Source organism: Tasmannia lanceolata, unplaced genomic scaffold (assembly GCF_043159265.1).
Source record: "Tasmannia lanceolata isolate RefF3 unplaced genomic scaffold, GAP_Taslan_0.1 ptg000020l, whole genome shotgun sequence".
Taxonomy (NCBI): domain Eukaryota; kingdom Viridiplantae; phylum Streptophyta; class Magnoliopsida; order Canellales; family Winteraceae; genus Tasmannia; species Tasmannia lanceolata.
In genome coordinates, this window is record NW_027518697.1 from 1,483,566 (window position 1) to 1,508,128 (window position 24,563).

Sequence of the window (24,563 nt, forward strand, 5' to 3'; positions counted from 1 at the left end):
CAGTTTATTTGCATTACGGCCGATTGCACGTAACATTCTCTTTGGTCTTAACCTCTAAAATCTCTACTTCAACACATTTATTCCGCTTGGAAAGTATAAATCCTAATCGATCCCATCACGTCCCCTTCAACCAGCATCTAGCCCTGTTGTAAAACACCCCACCATTTTTCCAGGGCAACAAAGTCTTTTTACCATCTAAAGGTAACCAGAGATGAGTATAAGATGGGCTTAGATGGCCCCAAATTTTCTAAAAATACCTAAATTTTATAACAGTAAGAGTGTTTAAAACAATCCATTCACTTCTAATGTTTACAACAGTAGCAATGCTCTCATCAAAACCACTGTAATGCTAATCACTTCCAAGTACATTCTTCGGTCAGAACTGCACAAGAGCGAAGATTAACTTTATTAATACATAAAGAATACAAATGCAGATGAATCGGAGGATCTAAAGTAAATGAGCTCCATCTAAAGTGAAAGAGGCCATATCGTTTTGTTATTATCTACATAATACAATCAATTATTGAAAATATATTGAAGAATCTGTTATTTACAGGGTCACCAGAAGAGGAATCCAAGCACCATAATATTGACAATTCCATGCTACCAGTCAACCCCTCTTCTCTCTACACTTCCGAACCCATCATATATAAACACTGGTTAAAATACCCTATTGGGAGAATAAAAGAATATGTGCACACCTTAGGAAGATTACGCAGCAAGGCCGAACCCTTCATCGCCTGTGCCATTATTTACAAAACATCTGCACCGTTCAGATTCCAACCCGAATATGAGAACAATAGAAGTGCTAAGTCCAACAAAAGCAAGGTGACAGACATGTAGTGCATGACAGAACAAGAATGGCATACTGTATGATGTGTGTGTGAGCTCTAGCGTCTAATGTGGAAGTGGGTTTATATATTTCAGCAGTAATAGATGCCATATTGGAAGCACGGTTTTCGGCCAAAGGCAGAAACAAAATTTACATGAAATAGTTTTGTATAAGATTTTGGCGATATTTCACCGAAGTCTGAAATTTCGCTGAAAGTTCATTTTTACCTGTTTTTGCAAAATTTCCACCAAATTTTTAAATGCGGCTACTGAAATGTTATGATTTCCACAAAAAAGTACGAAATTTTAACCGCAATTGCCGAAATTTCCACCAAAATTTTAGACATTTTGGTGGAAATTTAAAAAAAAAAAAAAAAAAAATGACCCCGAAACCAAAATTTAAAACCTTGATTGGAAGCCAGTTGAATAAAAATAAGAATTTTTTGTAAAGATAAGTTACTAGGAAAATCTGGACCAAGTTAGTTTTTTTCATCCAACATTGTGTGTACTAAGCAACCAACTCTGCTAGCCCCCCGGTTACATGAGCCTGACTTGATAAGGCACCTTGCAAGCCAGATTGGACAAGATATTTTGAACTGGGTATAAAAGGGTTACCTTAGTCCGGATCATTATCATCATCCTCAAAGTGGGTCGCCATCTTTGGGCTTTCTCTGTTATTTACAAACTCGAGCTGGGCTTCCATCTTTGTGCTCTCTCTGTTATTTACAAACACGAGCGAAGACTTTAATTTCGGGCTGTCACTTTTATTTACAAATCCCTTAGTCGATTCCATCGACGCTTGAAGTTCACCCCAACCATTATCAAGAATGGTATTGTGAAGCTCGGCCACCACTGCAGCACCATTAGACATACCATCAAGAGAGCTACAGCTGCTTCGGCGTGAAAGCCTCCCATCTTCTGAGAGTGAAGACTTTTGACGCAGCAACACCCCATTCCGATTGCTGTCTAAAGCAGTAACCCTGAATTAAGAAGAAACGGTTCAGAAAAAGCAATATGGGAGAACAAAGTGCAAATAGATGCAAAACTACAGCTAACTGAAATAAATAAAAACTAAAATATTGTCATATTTTTTCCACACAACTGAGTGGACAGCAACAAGAATGATGACCAGAAGAAACAGCTATTGTCCTGGGCGAATTCAAACTATCAAGTTCTTGAGGAAAATAGGTCTCTTCCTTATTGATCATTGTCCTCTCTGCTTAGAGGACAGTGAATCTATAGACCATTTGTTCCTCCAATGTAAAATAGTAAGGCAAATATGGGGTTTAATTTTGGCAAGGTTTGGCATTAATTGGGTCTTTCCTCAGTCGATTCCCCTTCAATTGGAAAGCTGGGACTTTGTTCCTTGGAAGAAGAAAGGAAAGACATTATGGAGAATTTGCCTTCTAGCTCTTTGGTGGTCAGTTTGGAAGGACAGAAATGGAAGAGTATTTGAAGGAAAAGCCCGTTCTGCTTTCTCCATTTTCCAGAAAATCATTGCTCTTTCTATTCAATGGGCTAAAAGTACCTCATTGTTTAGATTCGTGTCAGCCTATGATTTATGGGAGAGGTGGGAAACAATCTGTAAGGAAGGGGTGTGTAGGTCCAAGGCTGTTCAAAAATGGGCTCAGCCTCCTGAGGGATTCTGTAAGTTAAATGTGGATGGGGCATCCTTTGGGAACCCTGGTGCCTCAAGTTTTGGAGGGCTGTTGAGAGATCATGATGGTGCTGTGAAGTGGGCCTTTTCTGGTCCAAATGGAATATCTAATTCTTCGGAGGCTGAAGTGAAAGCAGAATACTACGGTATTCTTCATGTGGAAAGAACTATGCTAGATAAGGTGATAATGGAAGGGGACTCCTCAAATGTTGTTAGATGGCTTGCGGGACTAGCTCCTCCTCCTTGGAGATTTCTTAGTTTTTTTTATGAAATTGCTGACTGGGTGGCTAATTCATCGATCTCCTTCTCCATATTAGAAGATCAGCTAATGAAGAAGCAGATGCTTTGGCAAAGTCTAGTGTGAATAGACAGTACTTGGAGTGGTTTGACAATCTTCCGCCTTGAGATATATTGTTATTCTATTTGTTTCCTTTATTTTTATTTGCTTCTTTGTAATTGGTGGACCATCTCGGTTCCGTTCTTATCTAATATATTGTGCCATTTCAAAAAAAAAAAGGAATGATGACCAGAAGAAACAGCTACAAGTTATCAAAATGTACCAAAAAAAGATATGTTCATTCATAGGTATTTCACAATGGAATGTATAAAGGAAAAAAAAACGGGGGGACGAGATATCCCGCATTAGCAATTCTCCCTTTTTTTTTAGAATGGCAAAGCACAAAATTAATAAAGGAAAAGGAAACCGAGATGGTTAGTACAGGGACAAGAATAACATAGGAATAGAAAGCTTTCAGAAAGAAGCAGCAAAATATAGCAGCTTTCAAGGGGACAAAATATCACATATCTCCAAGTTCTGTCTAGCAACACCAGCCCGTGCAAATCAGTTGACGTCGTTGTTAGCCGATCTTCTAACATGCTGATAAGAAATAGAGAATCTTGCCACTCGGTCAAGTATCTCATCAATCCAGGCCTCGAATCTCCATGGATGAGATTTGACTCTTTTCCAACTAGCTAATAACGTTGAGGGAGTCATCCTCCACTATTAGGCGAATGCCAATAGGACCCGAAAAGGCCCACTTGCTGACTCATTTCTATGCACCCCTCCAACACCTGCTGCCTGCTGGCACTGGGTTCCCAAAGCTAGACCCGACAAAATTGAGCTTTAACTGACCATGACCAGGCAAACCCAATCAAGGGTAGCTGGTAGGAGCTACCGTCCATAGCTTTAGAACTCCCCCACGTCATCGTGGACTCCCCCGAGTCGACTCCCTTTTCCCTTGGCAGCATTCCATATTTTGTCGTCGCGTTCCGTATTTTGCCCTAAGAGGAGATAAAAAAACTCCTTTTAAAAAAAAAAATTTGACAATTTTATTGAATAAAGGTTGGGACAAGTTGTCCCCGTCAATATACAAAAGTGGATTGAATCCGAGAACATCCTAGATTATATATATATATATATATATATATATATATATATATATATATATGATCCCCTTACAACTGTTATCTGGAGGTGCTAACTACGTAGATGTGAAGATTATAGTCTCCTCCCTTAGCACTCCTGCTTTAGCAAGAACATCAGCCTCTTCATTGGCTGATCTTCTCCTGTGCTCAACTCTTGGTTGCAGAATTCTTATAAGATCGAGTACTTCTGCTATATATTCTGTAGATGCCAAGGTCCTGGTGAATTGCCCGAAGCCCATCCTACCGCATTTGTTGAATCCCCCTCCACTATCAAAGGTCCCAAAGTCTTCTCAAAAGCCCATCTCAAACCATAGAGTAAAGCCTCGATTTATGCCTCATTTGCATCGCACTGTCCTGCTAGACCTGAGTAGGACATGATGATTGATTGATTATTGTCTCTAATTAGACCTCCAATTCCTCCCTTACCCGGATTCCCCACCAAGCTCCCATCAAAGTTGAGTTTGAGCCATCCTACCAGCGGGGCCAGTCATTTAGGTTTAGGATTAGTTCGGATAGTCCTTTCCCAAATGATTGCCCACCAATTCTGTATTACATCACCCACCCCATATGGTATCTTTCTTTTGATCTTAGCCCACGAGGTCAGTTCAGTCTTGATATCCATAGCCACTCGCCCCAACGATCTTTCTAATCTTCAAAAATTCGCCTATTACGCTCCTTCCAAATGTTACAAACAATAGCATAAGGGATGGTGTCCCAGAGTAATTTTCCGATCTCTCCAAAAGGACCTCCCCTCCAGTTAATAAGCAATGAACTAATAGAATTCGGACAGACCCAGCACATTCCAAAGGCTCCAATTGCACGAACCCAAATTTGAAGTGAAAGGGCAATGCAACATTAGATGATCCAATGTTTCCTCATGCTGATGGCAAAGAACACAAATACTAGCAAGACTAAAATGTCTTCTTTTCAGACGATCGCAAGTGTTAATTTTCCTGTGAACAAGCGTCCACCCAAAAGCAACCACACGCGGAGGGGCCAAGGATTTCCATACGCGACTCTTGTCTGACCGTAAAACTCCTTTGACTCTCTCAAGTTATGACCATGTCAACCGAGTACTCAGCCGTGTCGACCGAGTACTCAGCATTCCATCAACAATCTACCCGGATATGCCCCCTAAACCTACTTGTCCCAGGTTACCTTTAGAGCTACCATCAAAATTTAATTTCAGCCATCTGAGTGGTGGTGGCTTCCATCTTGGTGCAACTTTAGTCTTTCTTCCTCTTTCACTCATAACCGTTTTCCAAATCCTTAAAATTTCTCTCATACTATAACTGGGAGCTAGCTTGTTCCTTCCCCAGGAAATGAGGTCGATTTTTATTTCTAGGGATATACTACTCCACCTCCTCTCTCTCTTTGAAGATTCTATTATCTCTCTCCTTCCATATCCTATGTGCCAAAGCAGTGTATAAGATTCTAATTCCCACAAAATCTGTCCTGCTTCGCCGAACGGGCCACCATTCCTATACAGCAATACCTTGTTTACAAACCCCTTGAAGCACCCAAGAGAGCTCTAAGCACTTGATAGTATTCTGCCGAAGTCTATATGATAAAGGGCATTGTAGCATTAAATGATTTAGCGTGAAGCACCCAACAGATTAGTTCCATTTTGTCAGTACCAGTTGTTAACAGTTCAATGCTGGTAAAAAATTTAATATGAATATTTAGAAATATCATCCCAATCACAAGTCAAGCGACCTACAAGCATCATAGAATCTTATGAAGAAAGATATCTCGAGCAAATCAACGGACCACCCAACAAATAAGTTCACAGACCCGTCTAAAACAACTACATCCAAGGCTCGTTGGTTATTGGTGTATTCCACCACTCATCACACTGGAATCAAGTACTATAACCATCGAATTACTATGAGAGCAGAATGATCCAAATATTATTTTAACTGGTATTCAAGTCAACAAGCAATTGTTTTAACTCTTTAGTATCTACCACTGGAAATTTTAGAGGGGAATATTTTCATGATCCTAGACGATTAAAATAGTGACTCAACATTTAACATGGACATATGCAGAGCTTAAGTGAGCCAAGCTCAGAATCTCAGATGGTTTAGGTCCCACATTATCCAGCATGACTACAAAAAGAAAAGTTATAATACTAAGATGAATACAGTGCGCAGATACAGAACTGGAATGCACCTTGATTGCAGGAATTTGGGAGTTTGAAGATAATGAGAGACTGGTACCAGATCTTTTGACCTAGCTTCAATCATCCGCGTGGGGACCCTTTCTATTTCAACTTCCCCTTCCAAAAAATCTTCACTATCTGTTTTGATGCCATCCATCATCACATGAAAGTATATCTGGGAAGCGATTTAAAAAGATTAAAAAAAAAAACATACATCACATGAAAGAAATTACTAACATTCTTTTATAGTCAAATTGCTATTTTCTGCTTGACTCAAAATTACCTCAGATTTTGCCCATAATGGGGCCTGAACTGGATACATCTGCAACTCAGCCTCTGAAATATACAAGTGATGTTTCTCCTCGGTACCATGCTTCCCATTTCTAACCAGTCCACTATCACTATGATAGATACCAGTCCCCTTTCTTATCCCTTTTGGAAAAAATTTATTGATGTCGCCATTAGAATGTTCACCATAAATGTCCATATTATCTTCCCATTCTCTCCTGTTCTGCCTCTGACAAATATCCCATTTCTGAACTGCCTCAACAACTAAGCCCCCATCATTATCTTGATTTGATTCGTACAATGCGGTGCTTAATCCAGAAATGGCAGTCCCAATATCACCCCCAGTACAAATACGCAGCATATACTGTATTATACTGCCAGAAGGAGAGAACACCAAGAGGTGTTGCTTTGTCTTCAATGAGTTGGCATCTGGGTAAACACCGTTGCCCTTGCAATTATGGAAAGCTGAGGCAATAGCACCATGAAGGGAACTAACCCTACCTGTTGCAGCTGCAGCTGCACCACTTACGGTGCCTCTCCAACTATTATTCCCGTTCCTTATTCTGCTCACAGCAGATAGTGTGACCGGTGGACAGGAACCACAAAGACCTTGTTGATTAGGCTTAGATGAACCTGTGCTAGGTGGCCAGCGAACTGTTGTCATAGTTGTGAGGCCCAACCCACTGCTGCCATTGGTAAAACTAGCATCACTACTGTGAAGGTTTGTGGTCCCTCCGGGAGGGGATATTGCAAATAAATGACTTGTTCCCCTTGAGGAACTAATCATAATCCATCGGCTGTCATTACTGAAACTAATGTCCTGTATAACCTGATAAATATAAAAAAAATAACAAAAGAGCTCCATTAGTATAGATTCAAGACAGAGGAAACAAATCAAGAATCACCGAGTGTATCTACCGCATTTGTGAAGCCACGTTGCAGCCTATAAAGATGCACATAAGATCCAGTTGCGTCAAATCCTGATGAGCTTCCAAGGGGAGAGGGCATAATCCGGAAAACATTAATGTTGTGACCCTGAACTGACGCAGTCACCAATAGGGTCCCACTAGGATCAAAGCATAATGCTGAAATAGGACTTCTGTGAGCCCTAAACTGAGTAACAACAGATTTGCTTACAATGTCTCTGACAATGACCTGTAAAAATAAAGAGAAAGGCTGATAATCAAGAATGATTAAAAAAAAAGTGAAAATAGAAGAAAAGTGAAATGTGAATATATCTTTATATAACAGCAAATTAAAAGCATAATGTATACCATTCCAGCATTTTCTGTGTCAGGAAAATGTCCGTTAATGGTCCCATTTGTTTTCCAACCAGTAGTCCCAGGTCTTACAGAATTATTGCAATCGGGTAGAATCTCTGAGCAGTACTTGGACAACTTCTTGTATCCCATATCGCCAAGGGTCACAATACCAACAGCAAGTTGCTTGCTTGACTCTTTTGCATAGTGTGCAACCAGGTTCCCGTTTGCGGGAGAAGTGGATACACTTGTAGCACGAGTCAAATGTTGTGGACTGACACGGCCAGTACTTGAAATAGGAACTGGACTTCCTGTATAAGCCAACCATCTGGGGCCCACTGCAAGTGGTCCATAGCCTATACCTCCGGAACCAAGGCAACATGAGACTACAGGATAAGTAAGAATGGTGTATTCTCTCTCCAGTGTTGCAGCATCAAAGCAATGTATCTGCAATAGGACTCATTTTTGTCAGGTTCTGGCTGTAGAGAAACATGTCTGGAACTACGTCACAAATATCGTTCTTGGGAATTTCTCAGCAAGGGAAAATCTCGGGATATATTAAATATTTTTTATTTTTTTGGGTTTACATCGGGAAAAAATGATTAAAAATAAAATTATTTAAAAAATATATAAATATATAAATTTTAAGGAAAATATAAAGTAAAAATATCGGGACAATATTATGATATTATCACGATATTTTATGATAAAAATGAAAATATCGCTACATTTTAAAAATCTCGGGATTATTTCAGGATTTTGCCATTTTATCAAAATGTCAGGATAAAAATGCAATATTTTGAAAATATTGGAGATGTGTGTGACATGGGTCTGGAAGACGCATACAAAAAAAACTACACACACCTGAGCTGCTTGGGAAATAGCCACAACTCGGGGGCTGCACCTTATTGAGTATACAGCTGTTCTGAAATTTAGGACGTGCACATAAGAGTGTGACCTCAACGAATAAAATCGAACAACTGTAGGCATAAAGTGACCATTTTCCGGCTCGTGAAAATTAGTGGAACTCCCATTGCAGGAAGAGTCGAACCCATCTTGAATATTACCACCACCAGAAAGATTTTCATCTCCAGCGACAAGCAGCAATGGACGAACATTTGCAAATTTATCGTCTGATCTCTTTAATGGTAGTGGTTTACATTGCATTTGCAAAAAAGAAACAGGGCCATCAAGTCTTGATACCAGCTCACGCACATCATCAGCCTCCTCAACATCCCAAACTTGGAAGCCGGACTTGTAACCCAGCAAAAGAACTTGTCGAAGGACACCCCCTTCATATTCTAACTTGTCAAAACCAGCCCACTGCACCTTTTGCACACATACAAGGAGAAAGGATCAAAAACAAGAATATGGACTGACTGTACAGGCAAGATCTGAAATGGAGCTGCTCAAAAATGCCTACTAAGATACTATATTTATTAATTTATACAATGAAAAGCAAGGCTAGAAAACAGTGAGGAATGACAATCTTGCAACAGACCATACATAAAAAGTTAGGAACTACGGATGAGGAAAATTCAACATTGTAGGTGATTAACAAAATCACTATCCACGCCTCTAAAGTAAACCAGGGATTTTAACTAGAGCTCTGCTACAAACAAACGAGTGCCCGCAATAAAATCTCACAGTCATACCATCATAGGAAAATCATTAGTATCTCAGGTCAAATAATTCCAAACGGATACAACTCAGCGAGTGATTGCATTGTCAACTGCATACCATCATAGGAAACCAAGTGAGGTGATCATGTTGTCAACTGTCACAAACAGTGTAGAATTAAGATGCATCTTATTTAAAGAATTCGTGATTTATAGTATCTTTAATTTAATCAGAAAATGTATACATACCACACACATCAGGTGTCACTTGCATGATTCCCCTCAATCTATAATATTTAATCAAATAAATAAATTAACAACTTCTGTTACGACAGTATTACATTTTGAAACTCTAAAACTCCCCTCGAGCTCTGCTGGAAGGTTATCTTCAGGCAGAATTTCTTTGATAGGGAAATTGGCCTCGTTGCCAGACTGCTGGATATTCTAAACTCCTGCTACATCAAGAAGCATGCAAGTGACAAAAGGAATTGGGTCTGAGATACCTCTGGGCTCTTCTCCGTCAAGTCTACCACCACATTGCACTTGGCCCTTCTTCTTCACATCTGGACTGGCAAGAGTGTGGTGCATCCTTGCACCTCCTAGACTGTGTCTGTGTGCCTTTGGGTGGAGACTACTTTTCTGGACAAGATCCTCACTGTTGACCACCTGAGAAGCCACAAGACGCTCATGGTGGACAACTACTCATTGCGTATAGAGGTTGGGGAGACACTTGACCATATTTTTATCCATTGTAAGTACGCTAGAGACATTTGGGGTCGCATCCTTAGAAGATTTGGGATTCTGTGGATTTTCTCATCTCGAATGGTAGAATTACTGGATTCTTGGTCTCCGGACCCTTGGAGGAAAAAAGGGGAATTTTGTGGAAAGTGGCATTGCTAGCTACCATCTGGGTCATTTAGAAGGAAAGTAAGGATCTGGTTTTTCACAATTCAGCTAAAAGCCCTCTCTTTACCTTCATGAAGGTTATTGTTCTCGCTATCTTTTGGGTGGAATTTCATTCTTGCTTTTAGTTTACTTTTAACATTGATTTATGGCGTCACTAGAAACGGAAAAAGGACGGGAGATATTAGCACATGGGGTGAGAAGAATAGCAAGCTGGGAGTGAAGTTTCTTTAGGCTGACTACACCACGATTTTAAATTTCGGTTTCGGTCTGCATGGAAACAGAGAGGTTTCCGTTTCATTTGGAAATTTCAATGAAAATCCTATAAAATCAACATATGAAAACGATTTTTAAGATTAAACTTAGGAAATTCTAGAATAAGCACAAATACACACTTAGAAACAATCACATAAGCAACGCAGGCATCCATAATGGTTTAACAATATCATGTCCACGTGTCTGATAATTCAGTACAAACCATACTGTACATGAAATTCATATAAATCTTTATGCATAATACTTATACCACATTTCATATGCAATTTATGTAAATATAATTTTTTTTTATTTTATACATATACCACATTTATTTACATAATTATATAAGGGATTTTCTAGGGACCAGCGCAGAAGGCATTTTGCAGGTGGGCTGTTGCATGAGAGCAGCCACATAGACCAGCCACATAGGCACAGATTTTGTCTTATTTTATAATAATAAAAAAAGGCAGCCCGGTGCACGAGGCTCCCGCTATTGCGGGGTCTGGGGAGGGCTAGATGTACGCAGCCTTACCCCTGCTTTGCAGAGAGGCGGTTACCGTGACTCGAACCGATGACCACCAGATCACAATGGAGCAACCTTACCGTTGCGCCAAGGCTCTTATTTAAATTACATTATATAAATATAATTATGTAGTATCTAATGATACAATATACCACTAATCCACTAACAGTTTTGGTTTCAACATGCATTTCAGTTTCGGTGTGGATGGAAACGAAAACATTTTGGTCATTTTGTATCAGCTTCAAAGAAAATTTAAGAACATGGACTCCACACACTTCCTCAAATTTACCAATATCCAACAAAAGGTGAGACATTTATTACCAACAAATTCTTCAAGTTAGCATCCACACTAGTACTTTGAGCCAAGGAGGTGTTGATGGCATAATACAGGACTTAAAGTCATAGATTCAGGATGAGATGACTGCAATTCATTTGTGGACAGTTGCGAAGGCTCATCTACTTGCACACGGATTGAGAAATTGAGTAGAAGGGCCGCTGTTCGAAAGTTTCAACTTAAAGACAATGTATCTAAAAAAAGACAATGTATGTAGCGAAAAATCTAATGATCTGTCTACCCCTACTTCATGCAGAACAGATCAAAACAAAGGATCCGAATGATTGCTTACATAAGGAAGCCTAATATCTTCGAGCGAGAGAAACAGGAAATGTGGCATACGAGTCTCCACGAATGCTTGCAAGCTTAGTTTTTTTTTTTTTTTTGAATAGTAGCCAATTTCATTAATAGAAAGACCGAGATAGTCGAGGAACAAGAAAGAAGAAAGATACAAAGAGAAATGGAAACATAAAAAATTGTTATACAAAAAAGCAAAAATCACAGTGGAAGCAGGTCAAATAAGGTCAATTGCTCTTCCGACACTACCAACCCAGCCAGGCCATCAGCGGCCTCATTTGCCAATCTACGCACATGATTAAACTGAAGCTCCATTGATCTCTTGCAATCGTCTATCTCGTCAAAGTAATTATCGAACCTCCAAGGATTCTTTAGGTTCCCTTTTATTGAAAAGGAGATGAGCAAATGGACAAATATGTGAAAACCTCGCGAGAAAGAGGGAGAGTGTCTGCTTGTATAGAGAGTTTGATTACTATCTGCAAGGACAATCAAAAAGATCGGAAAAGAGATAGTATGTTCCATTCAAGGTACTGTATAGAAGAGAAGCTTGTCTCTTAGTAATTGATAGCAGAAGCACAGAATACATGAAGTTCTATCATTTTTCACCGCCAATGTTTCAACAGTGGCTTAAAGGCATCATACGGATCCAAATTCTTCGTGGATAAATAAGTCCTATGTCTCCCATCCTATCAATCATTGAATTAAAAACAGTATTTGATAAAATTCAACCCCATTACAGTCATGAACAAAGTGATTATAATACAATAAATGATGCGAAACAACCAATTACTCCAAAAGTTTAAGCTGTTAGAGTTGGTGTAATTTAATCATTACACTTCAACAAATGAAGAGGGTTCAAATGTAGCCAATCTAAAGACATTGGATATCAATCAATTTGAAAGAAAGAAAAAATCTAACCCAATTAAATCAATAAATAGAACAAATAAAAAGAAAAAAAATGTCCTAAACTTAACCCAATTAAATCAATAAATAGAACAAATAAAAAGAAAAGAAATGTCCTAAACTTACCTGATCGCGAACAGCATCGTCATCTCGATCTGCAATCGAAGATGCAACAGATGCCCCAGCTGATCGAACAGTAGACGCAACATTCGACGCACCAGACGACACAATCTTCAAATAGCTTGAGATAGCACGCAGAGAACTCGGAAAAAACCCATTACTCCGCCCCGATCTCGGAACCCCTCCCTGCAATTTCTGCACATCGTTCTTCATCCCCAAAACACAAACACCAGGGGGGAAAAAAGGAAGACCAAAACAAAAAACCCTAATTCTCAAATCTCTTCTTTTTTTTTCTGGTCATAAATCCCAGGCTGTTTCTTTCAGCCTCTGAAGAAACTTAGAAACAGCCCTAATCCCTCAATCTCAAGTGAATAATCTCATCATCTTTTTTCTCCCAGAGAACACTAGAAAAAAAATCCCCCAAATTAAAAACCCTAGAAATCAACAATCAACAATCAACAACTCAAAAATCTTGCTTTTCCTTTTCTCCTAACTTAATTGTACTCGAATTATTTAACTCGAATTTCGTTCAAACCCTAGGAAAGCAAATATAGATTCGCAGCTTCTTAATCCTCCAAGAAATCAACGAAACGAAAAGAATAGAAAGGATTGAAGGAGAAGAGATCTAAAAGGGATCCATTAAAGATATTTCCGGCCGGAAAATTCGCCGTCAAACAATCGGAATCGGATTTAAGTAGCCGGAATCCGGCAGATCTGTGAAGAGCTGGTGTAGAGAGAGAGAGAGAGGATAAAAATAAAAATAAAGATTGATTGTGATCAGATAATGAAAGGAGAAATCTCCGTTTACGTCTCTCTCTCTCTCTCTCTCTTTTGGAAATCCCTTTTCTAGGAGAAGAATGGGGTTTTTTTCTTTGAACAAACTCAACAAAGTTCTCTACTTGTTTTTGTCTGCGTCAAATAATTTCACCCGCGGTAAAAGCGGAATTTTTAGGCGGGGTTAAAAACTTAATAATAATAATAAAAGGGGGAGATGATTTTTTCGCTACCTGTAGGATAATACACCCCACTAGTAACGTGAAGTCTCCCACAGTTCACGTTACAAGGCGGTGTCCTACAGCGGGACGAAAAATCATAATCATCTCATCTCATCTCCCTGATAAAAGGGACGAACTTAACACGTTGCAAAACTTCTGAACTCGAAGTTGCAATTTAGTAGCGTAAAAGTACTGGACTTCTAAAACGTGAAAAACGTGACTCCACTTTCGAAATAAAGACTACGTGGATTTTGAAATGACCGAAATGCCCTTGGCTAAGCCTCATATTTCAAATATATGCCACTTCAAGTAAATCTGTAATCGGTTCGCCTGGCCAATACAACAGCCGAGGAAGATAGCTCCTCTGATTTTAGATCCACTTTTGAACTGCCCAAGTTAAATAGGTTTTACGTTGAAAATTTACCCTCAATAGGGGTATTTTGATCATTTTAGTAAAACACAAAATTTACACTGGAGTTGGTGCTGCCTCTCGTTGTGGACTCCCGCGTTCCGTGGTTTGCCCTACAGAATCACTAAAAATTCTTTTGACTCTCCCAAGTTTATGAACTCGTCAATCAAGTACTCTACCGTGTTGTGCCGAGTCGATTAGCAATTTCTTCCACCGCTTTTTGATTCAAAATTGCCAGAATGTGCGGAAGAGTCAAAGAGCTAGGAGGTTGAGTCAGAGAATGATAAACACCCTTAATTACTAGGGGTTCCAGAGATACTTTGTGCTTCCACGTTTCCTTAGATATTACTGCTAAAGATAGGTCTTATCTTTGTTCTCATGGTCTGCATCCCTATTATTACGGTAGGGTTAGTATTTTGTATAATGATTGTAATATCAATCACAGTCTAATAGATCGGTAGAGGTCCCCGCCAACACCCAACTTACTTATAAAAAAAATAAGTGTTTTGACCCGCATCTACATTTTGAAATAGTGAATTAGATACTAGTTTTTTAGGAAACCCGTTTTGCTAGCAGCTCTCTATTAGCTCAACTCAAATCAACTAAGCCTTTGTCCCAAACTAGTTGGGGTCGGCTTATAATATTTTTCTATTAGCTCTCTATTATAATATTTTTCTACTTATTTTTTATTTTTTATTTTTGTTGTTATGTTTGTTTAATATTTTTGTTTGAGAAAGAGGAAACTAAATAAAAACTATAAAATACAGACAATGAATGAGAATGAAGAAGAAAAAATAAACAAAAACTTTTTCTTTAATTGACTAAAAATAACTCAAAATGATCGAATGAGAATACAAACTGATTAAGGGAATATTTTGTGTTTCAGTTTCTAAGGGATGTGAGTGTCTCTTTCCAAGGTAGGGTATGCAGTGCCTCTTTCCAACGTAGGGTGTGCATGTTAAAGGGTAGCGTGCGTCCAAGCATTGCATGACAAGAAACCTTTATTGGATTACAAATAAGCAATAAATGTGTTTCTTATTCGAATTAATGTGCGTCCGTTTCTAGGTTACTTTGTTTATCGTTAGATGGAATTTTCCCCGAGGCGGAGACAGGGAATGCAACATCCGCCCCCGCCGCGCCCAGCCCGTTGCCACCCCTAGCCTAATTTCCAGGGTATTGTGTGATTAGTTTTAGGGTAACAAAATATTGTAACATAAAGACATCCAGGGGTTATGGACTTATGGTTCATATACACTTTTTTTGCGGGTAGTGATTGTATTCTTCTAGAATAGTATAGATGTTCTTTATGTTCTTTTATGTAGGGGTGTTCATTATTCGGTTATAACCGAACCGAATTGGTTCCATCACAAACTACTACTCACTCTGGTTCTGATTCTCAATTCTAGCATAGTCATATCCTTGGTAAATATACCAATAAAGTTTCATTTCTCTCATGTAATGATAATGACGCTTAGAAATTTTTTTCGCTAAGGCTAATTTCATCATTCTTTATATGGCAAGTGACACTTGATTATCACAATAGATGTAAGTAGGATTGCCGAACATTTGTCCTAGCGTTAAATCCATCTAAGTGTTTAATCCATAGAGCTTCACACGTGTAGCAACACAATCTTCTTTTTTACTTTACCACTCATCAGGGTCTTCAAGTAAATCAGTTCCTTGTTTGAATTCCTTGTTTGATCACTATATTTTCTTGTCGAGAACCATTTTTTGGTGCGCTTAAGTTGTTATAACGCCTCCCATTGGTTCCTGTATGTGGGACCCAAACATTTAAACGAATGGGAGGCATTATAACAACCAAAAAAATGGTGCGCTTAAGTATACCAAAAAATCCAACACTTTTCTGTTTCTTGTTTGATAATTATTCTTGATTTAATTAATAACTCATAGTTCATTGTACAGTGGGTTTGAATTCCTCCTCTCCCTCATTAATAACTTGAGAATTCAAACTTTGAATCCCTCCATGCCTTCATATTACACTTGAATTCTTGTTTGAATTCAACAAAATATATCAAGCCTTTTAAAATTTATCACGACAGTTTCTCATTGGTTGCGTATCCTATTATCAAGAAGTATATTCACGGCCTCTTGTACCAAGGTCTTCTAACACATGCTGATAAACATCTTCATTGTCCAATATCCATGGATTGCTATCCCCATGGAAAACAGCCCCAAGAGCAAAACTGTTCCAAATATTTTTTGGGGACAGATATCAGCACTACCAGCTTCTTACACATCGCTAATAAAAGATTTCGGTGTCATTTGTCCACTATCCATGGATTGCCATCCCATGGAAAACAGCACCAAGGACAAAATTGTTCCATATATTTTTAGGGGACTGATATGCGCAAGACCAAGTTTTGATAACGGGAAGATTCACCTTGTTTTATTACTTTTTAAACTAGATGTCAAAAAAACACCGGGCGTGTTCAGCAACTATTCTTTTACGGGATTTTCTCCATTTTATTAGGGGTGGAGAATGACAAAAGCTAAAAAAATCTCAAAAATCTTATTCGACTGCGTAACCCACTAAGGTCCGTTTCCAAAATTTCTGCTACTTTTTCGACTAAAAAATAGGATTCCTTGAAACGATAAATAACCGTTTCTAAAGTTTCTCATCACTCTATTTCCGCGTGAATTTTCAGGCAAGAATGAGAAGTGTTGCCAAACATGCCCTTCGTTTTCCTTTTTTAACCGGACAAATCTTCTTTTCTCTTTTTTTCTTTTGTAGCTTCCTCTTGTATTTGTGGGGATTATCCTTTTGGGTTCAATATAATCCTTACCATTCCAAAAAAAAAAAAAAAAAAACTAGATGTCAAAAAATATTACAATTTCCAAAAAGCTATGCAATGCCCCAAACAGTTTAAGAAAAAATTTGAGCTAGAGTTGTTCCAAGGAAAAGGAGGTGTGAAGAGTCCTCTTAAAGAGAGAGCCACGGGCATCAACTGACTGACAGTGGGAATAGGGAGGTTGGCATGGCTGCTGCTCGTTGGGTTAAGGCTTTCCAAATGAGGAATTGATGCTTGGTGTTTAGAGGGGGGGGGGGTTAAGAGATTCACTTCGTATCTGTTCAAATTGGCCGGCTGATTCATGTCGACGAAGAAACTCTAGAAAGAGAGGAAAATTGCCATAAAAATAGCGGAAAATAGAAATGTTTGTTGCTTTGAGTAGAGATTTGAATGCTATAAAAATGACCCCCCGGTTAGTAAAAAAAAATATGAAGGGTATTTTTGTATAGTAGACCGCTACATCAGAGTTTATGGCTATGTATAGGTCACAATCCGAAATAATTTCGGATCTTAGGATATGGATCCAATGGAAATGATTGGAGGTTCAAGCTGCATCCGAAATAATTTTGAATCTTAGGATATGGATCCAATGAACATGGAGAAAGTAGAGGTAATCACAGAAGGTGAGTTTCCAAACCAACATATCTTCTTGATGGGAGGTCGGGATAGGGAACATTCTTTGCTCTCCAAAAAGCCAGTATGGTTCGAGAGGGATATGATTTTTCCACCCCTGCATCTTGCTTTCCATTCTCAAGCAGTCTGCCAGCAAAGATGAGACGCTGATGGTCAGGCGGAATCCCTTCCTTGTCACTTTGTATGGTCCCTCAACAATGCAACCACCACCTTCAAAGAGTAGCCCTCTCGATCTTCCAGGCGCACTTTCCAACTAGTTAAATGGGAACATCAGAGTATTAGAATATTGTGAAACAACCGAATTACTCCAAAAGCTTAAGCTGTTATATCCTTCAATAAATGTTACCAAAGATTAGGCTCAGCCAATGCCACTGAAAGATCTTTCCTAGCAAAAGATTTGCCTTGGAGATGAATGGCATGTCCTCTGTGTATAAAGGTAGTGAGGGAGAGGGAATTCACATTGAATGGATAAGGGTAGAATTAAGGAGGCAAACATACATAAAAGATGTTATTTATTTGATATCATCCGAAACAGTACACATCTTGATGGCCTGCATTACACAAGAGAACTAAAAACATAGGAAAAAGACGATTTATTTAAAAGAGAAGAAAAAAAAAAACAAAGAGTCATTGAGACTCCTAATACCCAGAAAACATATATGCTGATGATAATAAAGAAACGATTCAGAAACCACCACGGAGACGGAGGACAAGGTGAAGAGTTGACTCCTTCTGGATATTATAATCAGCAAGGGTGCGTCCATCCTCAAGCTGTTTCCCAGCGAAGATGAGACGCTGCTGATCAGGCGGAATCCCCTCCTTGTCCTGAATTTTTGCCTTGACATTATCAATTGTATCAGAACTCTCCACCTCCAGAGTTATAGTCTTTCCTGTCAATGTCTTGACAAAAATCTGCATCCCTCCGCGAAGACGAAGCACTAGATGGAGAGTGGACTCCTTCTGAATGTTATAGTCGGCCAGAGTCCTGCCGTCCTCCAGCTGTTTTCCGGCAAAAATCAACCTCTGCTGATCAGGAGGGATCCCTTCCTTGTCCTGGATCTTAGCCTTGACATTATCGATCGTATCAGAGCTTTCCACTTCCAATGTGATGGTTTTCCCAGTTAGGGTTTTTACGAAGATCTGCATCCCTCCCCTGAGACGGAGCACTAGATGAAGAGTCGACTCTTTCTGAATATTATAATCAGCGAGGGTCCTCCCATCTTCAAGCTGCTTTCCAGCAAAAATCAACCTCTGCTGGTCAGGAGGGATTCCTTCCTTGTCCTGGATCTTGGCTTTGACGTTATCGATCGTGTCCGAGCTCTCGACTTCAAGAGTTATGGTCTTGCCAGTTAGGGTTTTGACGAAGATCTGCATCCCGCCTCTGAGACGGAGCACGAGGTGGAGGGTGGATTCCTTCTGAATGTTGTAGTCTGCGAGAGTCCTGCCGTCCTCCAGCTGCTTTCCGGCAAAGATCAGACGCTGCTGATCCGGAGGGATGCCCTCTTTGTCCTGGATTTTGGCTTTAACGTTGTCAATAGTGTCTGAGCTCTCCACTTCGAGAGTGATGGTCTTGCCAGTTAGGGTTTTAACGAAGATCTGCATCCCGCCTCTGAGACGGAGGACGAGATGGAGGGTAGATTCCTTCTGGATGTTATAGTCGGCTAGGGTACGGCCATCTTCCAGTTGCTTTCCGGCGAAGATCAGACGCTGCTGATCCGGGGGAATTCCTTCCTTGTCTTGGATCTTAGCTTTGACGTTGTCAATGGTGTCGGAACTCTCGACCTCGAGAGTGATGGTCTTGCCGGTGAGAGTCTTCACAAAGATCTGCATCTGTAAACGAAATAATAAAATTTATAAGCACAAATCGATAATGATATGAGAAAGATAGAGAAAAGAAACAGATCTAAAGATCTGGAGAAAAAGCGAGACTTTATCTTCTTCAGATAAAAAAAAGCAAGAAACGGTAGAAAAGAATCACAAAGGGAAAAACAAGAGAACAGGTATACAAATCAGAAACTGCTGAAAAGGAAAAAGGACAGAAGTCATAGCTTAAATCTTTACAAGGAAGTAAGGGAAACAGATCAGAGACATGCAAGATCAGATCTTCATATATAGATCTAAAATAATAGTTCAATTTCTAAACAACAAAACGATAGATGAAATAAAGAACGGATCAAAGAAAAACTGAAATTAAGATATAAATCTCAGCAAAGCAAAGAAAACCGAAGCGATCCAAATCGATTAAAAAAAGCATAAAAGCTAGAGATCATGACAGAGAAATCATACAAATTGATTGAATAGAGCATAAAAATATAGATCAACAAGTATATTAAGAAAATAGGATCTAAACAAAGGAGATCTAACAGATCAATGAAAAGAAATTAAAGATCTGATCTAAGAACATCTGAAATTAAGATCTAAATCTCAGCAAAGCAAAGAAAACCGAAATCATCCGATTGAAAAAAAAAAAGCATATAAGCAAGAGATCATAAAGGAGAAATCATTCAAATTGATTAAAAAGAGCACAAAAGAGATAGATTGAGAAAAAAAATCATAAAAATCTAAACATCCGCATCGAAGAAATTAAGCAAAAAAAATCAAAAAGAACATAAAGGAGATTAAAAGCTAAAAACGCACCTTGAGAGAGAGAGAGAGAGCCTTGAGAGCTTTTCTTTTGCAACAAGAAAAAACGAATGGAGAAGCAGAGGCTCAAACCCTCTATTTATAGTCGCAATAGGCAACTCGCTTACGCAAGGGATGAGTCCACCGCGAAACAACCCAAGAAAGCTCAAGCAATCGTAGCGCGACACGTGTCAATTATAGGTGGCAAGCAGTAAGGTACACGGAAAGAGTGGAATCTTCTTACCCTTTCTTATGTTTTTCTCGTTGGATTTGTATGGAAAGCTTTTATCAATTGTGGGCCATTGATAAGGAAGTCTAGGGCCGAGCTTTTACATTAGAAAGATGAGTCTATCCGTTAATTATGTATTTATGTGAGCCATTATGCAACAAACGGGCCCACCTAATGAACGGTCTAGATCGACCAAGTATGGGGCCCACTAGTGTACCTCTATTAGGACTTGCTTTTGATAATAATAGCCTAGTGATGAGAGTCTGTAGTTTATTTGTAGTAGGAATTGGTTTTGATAAGAGTCTATTGGTAGAAATTTCTTTGTAGTTGGAATTGTAATTGATTACAAAGTCTATATAGCTTTGTTTCTATATAATTCTAGAGACTTCTTTTGATAGAAATTGCTTTTGATAGAGTCTATGGGGTAGAAATTGCTTTGTGGTTGGAGTTGCAATAGATAGAAAGTCCATGGCTTTGTCTCTTTCATTCGAGGGACTTCATTTCATAAATCGGGGTTTCTTTTTTGTTTCATCACAATCGATAATTTATGATGATATCCCTCTAAATTAATCATAATCGTATTATTTCCCTCCAAATTGAGGAAAGAAAAACATTCCTTCAGAAATATTTTTCTTGCAATCTAAACATGGTCTAAGATTTTGTTCTTTGCCCTTCTACAACTCGAATCGGATCAGCCCATTTCTCCAATTCCATAAAAAATATACAATTTTTGAAGCAGAGTGGCTTCTGCCAATTCCTTTCCTCCTTATTTGCCTGCTCTGAGAAGTGAGAATCATGAAAGTGTAGTAGTTTGCTAACGCTATGTAAATTACCATTATTTCAAGGGTTACCAGCAATGAGACGGATCCTACTAGGGGTGTCAACGGCTCCACTTCGGATCAGATCCACCTATGTCTTAGTCATGGTCCATTCAAAACCCTCGTTGTTCAGATCAGATTCAGATGGCTCTCGGATCTTACTCCCTGTGTCTCGGTTATAATCCATTTCAAATCGGGTCGTCCATCGAACTGTCCGTGTAGGAAAGTTCTTTCCTTCTATACCTTCTCCATCCGTCCCCTTCTTCTTTGACGGCTCCTCTTCCTCTTCACCTAACCACTTATTTGACTACCTCAAACGCAATTGCAATAAGATGATGTCCAACAACCATTCCCAACTCCCAAGTTCGCTGAAACGGAGGCAACACTTGAAACGAACATGCATCCTTGCAATATTTATAAAGGATTGATTTTCTCATTATAGGGTAAAATAAGGGAGTGTTCGGCAACCATGTGTTCTGCAACCATTCTAAAAGTCGGTTTTCCTATTTATCAGGCATGGAAAATCTTGTTCAGCAAACTCGGCCCATACCGGTTTCCATGGTTGCCAAACATGCCCTAAGGCTTTTTTTTTTTTTTTTTTTGAATGATATAGGGTAAATAAGCTAGCAAGAGCGTCTACATTTGGTTGCCATAATTTTTTTGATTCTTGGGACTTTTGTGGAATTTCCACAGGAACCCATGTTTGGTTGGTGGGCCCAAAATAATGGCAGGAACCAGAAACCCCAGGAAGGAAAAAAAAAAATACTCGCAGGAACCAAAAATAAGCTTGTAGAAGATTTATTTTTTTTCTTCCCAACAGTTCAAGCACGGTTAACCAAACATGGGATATTTATTTTACCACACAGAAATCAGAGAAAAATCACAACCTATGTCAAATAAACAAGCACTAAAGAAGATAAAGGGTTTGTTGAATTTCAGGAAGGATTATAAAGGATTGGTTTCATAACTTTGAAGTATAAATGATAAAATAAGGGAGATGATATTTTAACTCTCCCGGCATTGCGCATGCTGGGCGTATGCGTAATGCAGAGGTAATTGATTGTTTCACGTATCAGAGCTATCCCGTCAGGTCCTAGATTCAAAACCCAACATTCCTTAGTATTCACCCTTGGAATGGATTTTCCACCTAACTAGGATATGGCTTTCCACCCCTGCATCTTGCTTACGATTTTCACGATCGATGTCTCTCAAGTCTCAACAATCCAACAAATTAGGTAGGACATGATACATAATTAGAGAATGTTGTGAAACAACCAAATTAGTCCAAAAGCTTAAAGCTATTGGAGATGATGTTATTTTTAAACTTATTCTTCAGCAAAAGTTACCAAGAAGAGATTTGGCTTTGTCGTACAGATGAGAATTTCTTAGCTAAGATTTGCTTTGGAGATGAATAACATGCCCAATGTCCCAATTCCCATTGAAAGGATAATGGTAGAACAAAGAAAGCAAACATAGTTAAAACTATGGAGATATTATTCGATACCATCATACACACACTACATATCTAAAGCTCTCATAGATAGAGAGAACTATGTATTCTTCATTTAAAAGAAAAAAACAGAGGAAAAAAAAAAAAAAGACAAATTAACAGTTCAGAGTCATTTAATAGCCAGAAAACACAGCTGATGGTGATAAAAAGAAACTATTCAGAGACCACCACGGAGACGGAGGACAAGGTGCAGAGTTGATTCCTTCTGAATATTATAATCGGCAAGCGTGCGTCCATCCTCAAGCTGTTTCCCAGCGAAGATGAGACGCTGCTGGTCAGGAGGAATCCCCTCCTTATCCTGTATTTTGGCCTTGACATTATCAATCGTATCAGAACTCTCCACCTCCAGAGTAATAGTCTTTCCCGTCAATGTCTTCACAAAAATCTGCATCCCACCACGCAGACGCAGCACTAGATGAAGAGTCGACTCTTTCTGAATATTATAATCAGCTAGAGTCCTCCCATCTTCCAGCTGTTTCCCAGCGAAGATCAACCTCTGCTGATCAGGAGGGATGCCTTCCTTGTCCTGAATCTTGGCCTTGACATTATCGATCGTGTCAGAGCTCTCTACTTCCAAAGTGATAGTTTTTCCAGTTAGGGTTTTGACGAAGATTTGCATCCCACCTCTGAGACGGAGAACGAGGTGGAGGGTGGATTCCTTTTGAATGTTATAGTCGGCGAGGGTACGGCCGTCTTCAAGCTGCTTTCCGGCGAAGATCAGACGCTGCTGATCCGGAGGAATACCTTCCTTGTCCTGGATTTTAGCCTTGACGTTATCGATCGTGTCAGAGCTCTCGACCTCGAGAGTGATGGTCTTGCCGGTTAGGGTTTTGACGAAGATTTGCATCCCGCCTCTGAGACGGAGGACGAGATGGAGGGTTGATTCCTTCTGGATGTTATAGTCTGCGAGGGTACGGCCATCTTCAAGTTGCTTTCCGGCAAAGATAAGGCGCTGCTGATCCGGGGGAATTCCTTCCTTGTCTTGGATCTTAGCTTTGACGTTGTCTATTGTATCGGAACTCTCGACCTCGAGAGTGATAGTCTTGCCGGTGAGAGTTTTCACGAAGATCTGCATCTGTAAAAGCAATAAAATTTATAAGCACAAATCGATAATGACGAAAGAAGAAAGCTCGAGAAAAGAAATAGATCCAAAAAACTGGAGATTATTCAGATCGAAACAAAGAAACGGTAGAAGAAGAGAATCAAAAGAGGAAAAACAAGAAAACAGGTATGCAAATCAGAAACTAGGTAAAAGGAAAAGGACATAAATCAAAATCAAAAGCTTAGATGGTTACATGCAAGATCAGATCTTCAAATAGATCCAAAAAATTAGCTGAATTTCTAAACGACCAAAACCATAGATGAATTCATTGATCAACGTGAAACACAGGAGATCTAGAAACGAAAATAAAGATCAGATCCAAGAACATCTGAAATAAAGATATAAATCTCAACAAAGCAAGGAAAACCGAGATCATCCAAATCGATCGAAAAAAACAGCATAAAAGCACAAAATTATGAAAGAGAAATCATCCAAATTGATTAGAAAGAGTATAAAGAATATAGATCATGAAGCATATTATTAAAAAAAAAAAAAAAAGGATCTAAACATCTCATCGAGAACCGAAGTCATCCAAATCGATTGGAGAAAAAAAAAAAAAAAAGGATAAAAGCAAGAGATCATGAAGGAAAGATCATCCAAATTGATTAAAAGAGCATAACGAATATAGATCATGAAGTAGTAGAGAACTTATGCAAAGAATTTCAACAAAAACAGAGGAGATTATTATAAAGAACAGTGACGAACGCACCTTGAGAGAGAGAGAGAAGGAGAACCTTGAGAGCTTTTCTTTTGCAACAAGAAAAAACGAATGGAGAAGCAGAGGCTCAAACCCTCTATTTATAGTCGCAATAGGCAACTCGCTTACGCAAGGGATGAGTCCACCGCGAAACAACCCA

The 24,563-nt window shown here is 39.1% G+C and overlaps 3 protein-coding genes across 7 annotated transcripts; all 3 read right to left on the minus strand.

The window, feature by feature from the left end:
- Positions 1–218: 218 nt before the first annotated feature.
- Positions 219–13,455, minus strand: LOC143854952 (autophagy-related protein 18f-like). Of its 4 annotated transcripts, none has more exons than XR_013237641.1 (9): positions 12,585–13,455; positions 8,486–8,950; positions 7,637–8,068; positions 7,281–7,517; positions 6,358–7,191; positions 6,086–6,249; positions 1,447–1,811; positions 702–763; positions 219–382 (listed from the first exon to the last, which is right to left on the minus strand). XR_013237641.1 is itself a non-coding variant. In XM_077365098.1 (9 exons), exons 1-7 carry the CDS (start codon positions 12,789–12,791, stop codon positions 1,448–1,450), a joined length of 2,703 nt encoding a protein of 900 aa, XP_077221213.1. In that variant the 5' UTR covers positions 12,792–13,455; the 3' UTR covers positions 219–382; positions 702–740; position 1,447. The 4 variants fall into 4 exon arrangements, 3 of the variants coding, with proteins under 3 accessions (XP_077221213.1, XP_077221212.1, XP_077221211.1); XM_077365098.1 differs by having other exon boundaries at positions 702–740; XM_077365097.1 differs by lacking the exon at positions 219–382 and having other exon boundaries at positions 450–740.
- Positions 13,456–17,920: 4,465 nt separating this feature from the next.
- On the minus strand, positions 17,921–20,195 carry LOC143854953 (polyubiquitin). Its single transcript, XM_077365099.1, has 2 exons — positions 20,063–20,195; positions 17,921–19,255 (listed from the first exon to the last, which is right to left on the minus strand). Exon 2 carries the CDS (start codon positions 19,253–19,255, stop codon positions 18,110–18,112), a length of 1,146 nt encoding a protein of 381 aa, XP_077221214.1. The 5' UTR covers positions 20,063–20,195; the 3' UTR covers positions 17,921–18,109.
- A 2,352-nt stretch (positions 20,196–22,547) lies between these two features.
- Positions 22,548–24,563, minus strand: LOC143854954 (polyubiquitin). 2 transcript variants are annotated; one of them, XM_077365100.1, is made up of 2 exons: positions 24,416–24,563; positions 22,548–23,679 (listed from the first exon to the last, which is right to left on the minus strand). In XM_077365100.1, exon 2 carries the CDS (start codon positions 23,677–23,679, stop codon positions 22,762–22,764), a length of 918 nt encoding a protein of 305 aa, XP_077221215.1. In that variant the 5' UTR covers positions 24,416–24,563; the 3' UTR covers positions 22,548–22,761. The 2 variants fall into 2 exon arrangements, with proteins under 2 accessions (XP_077221215.1, XP_077221216.1); XM_077365101.1 differs by having other exon boundaries at positions 24,441–24,526.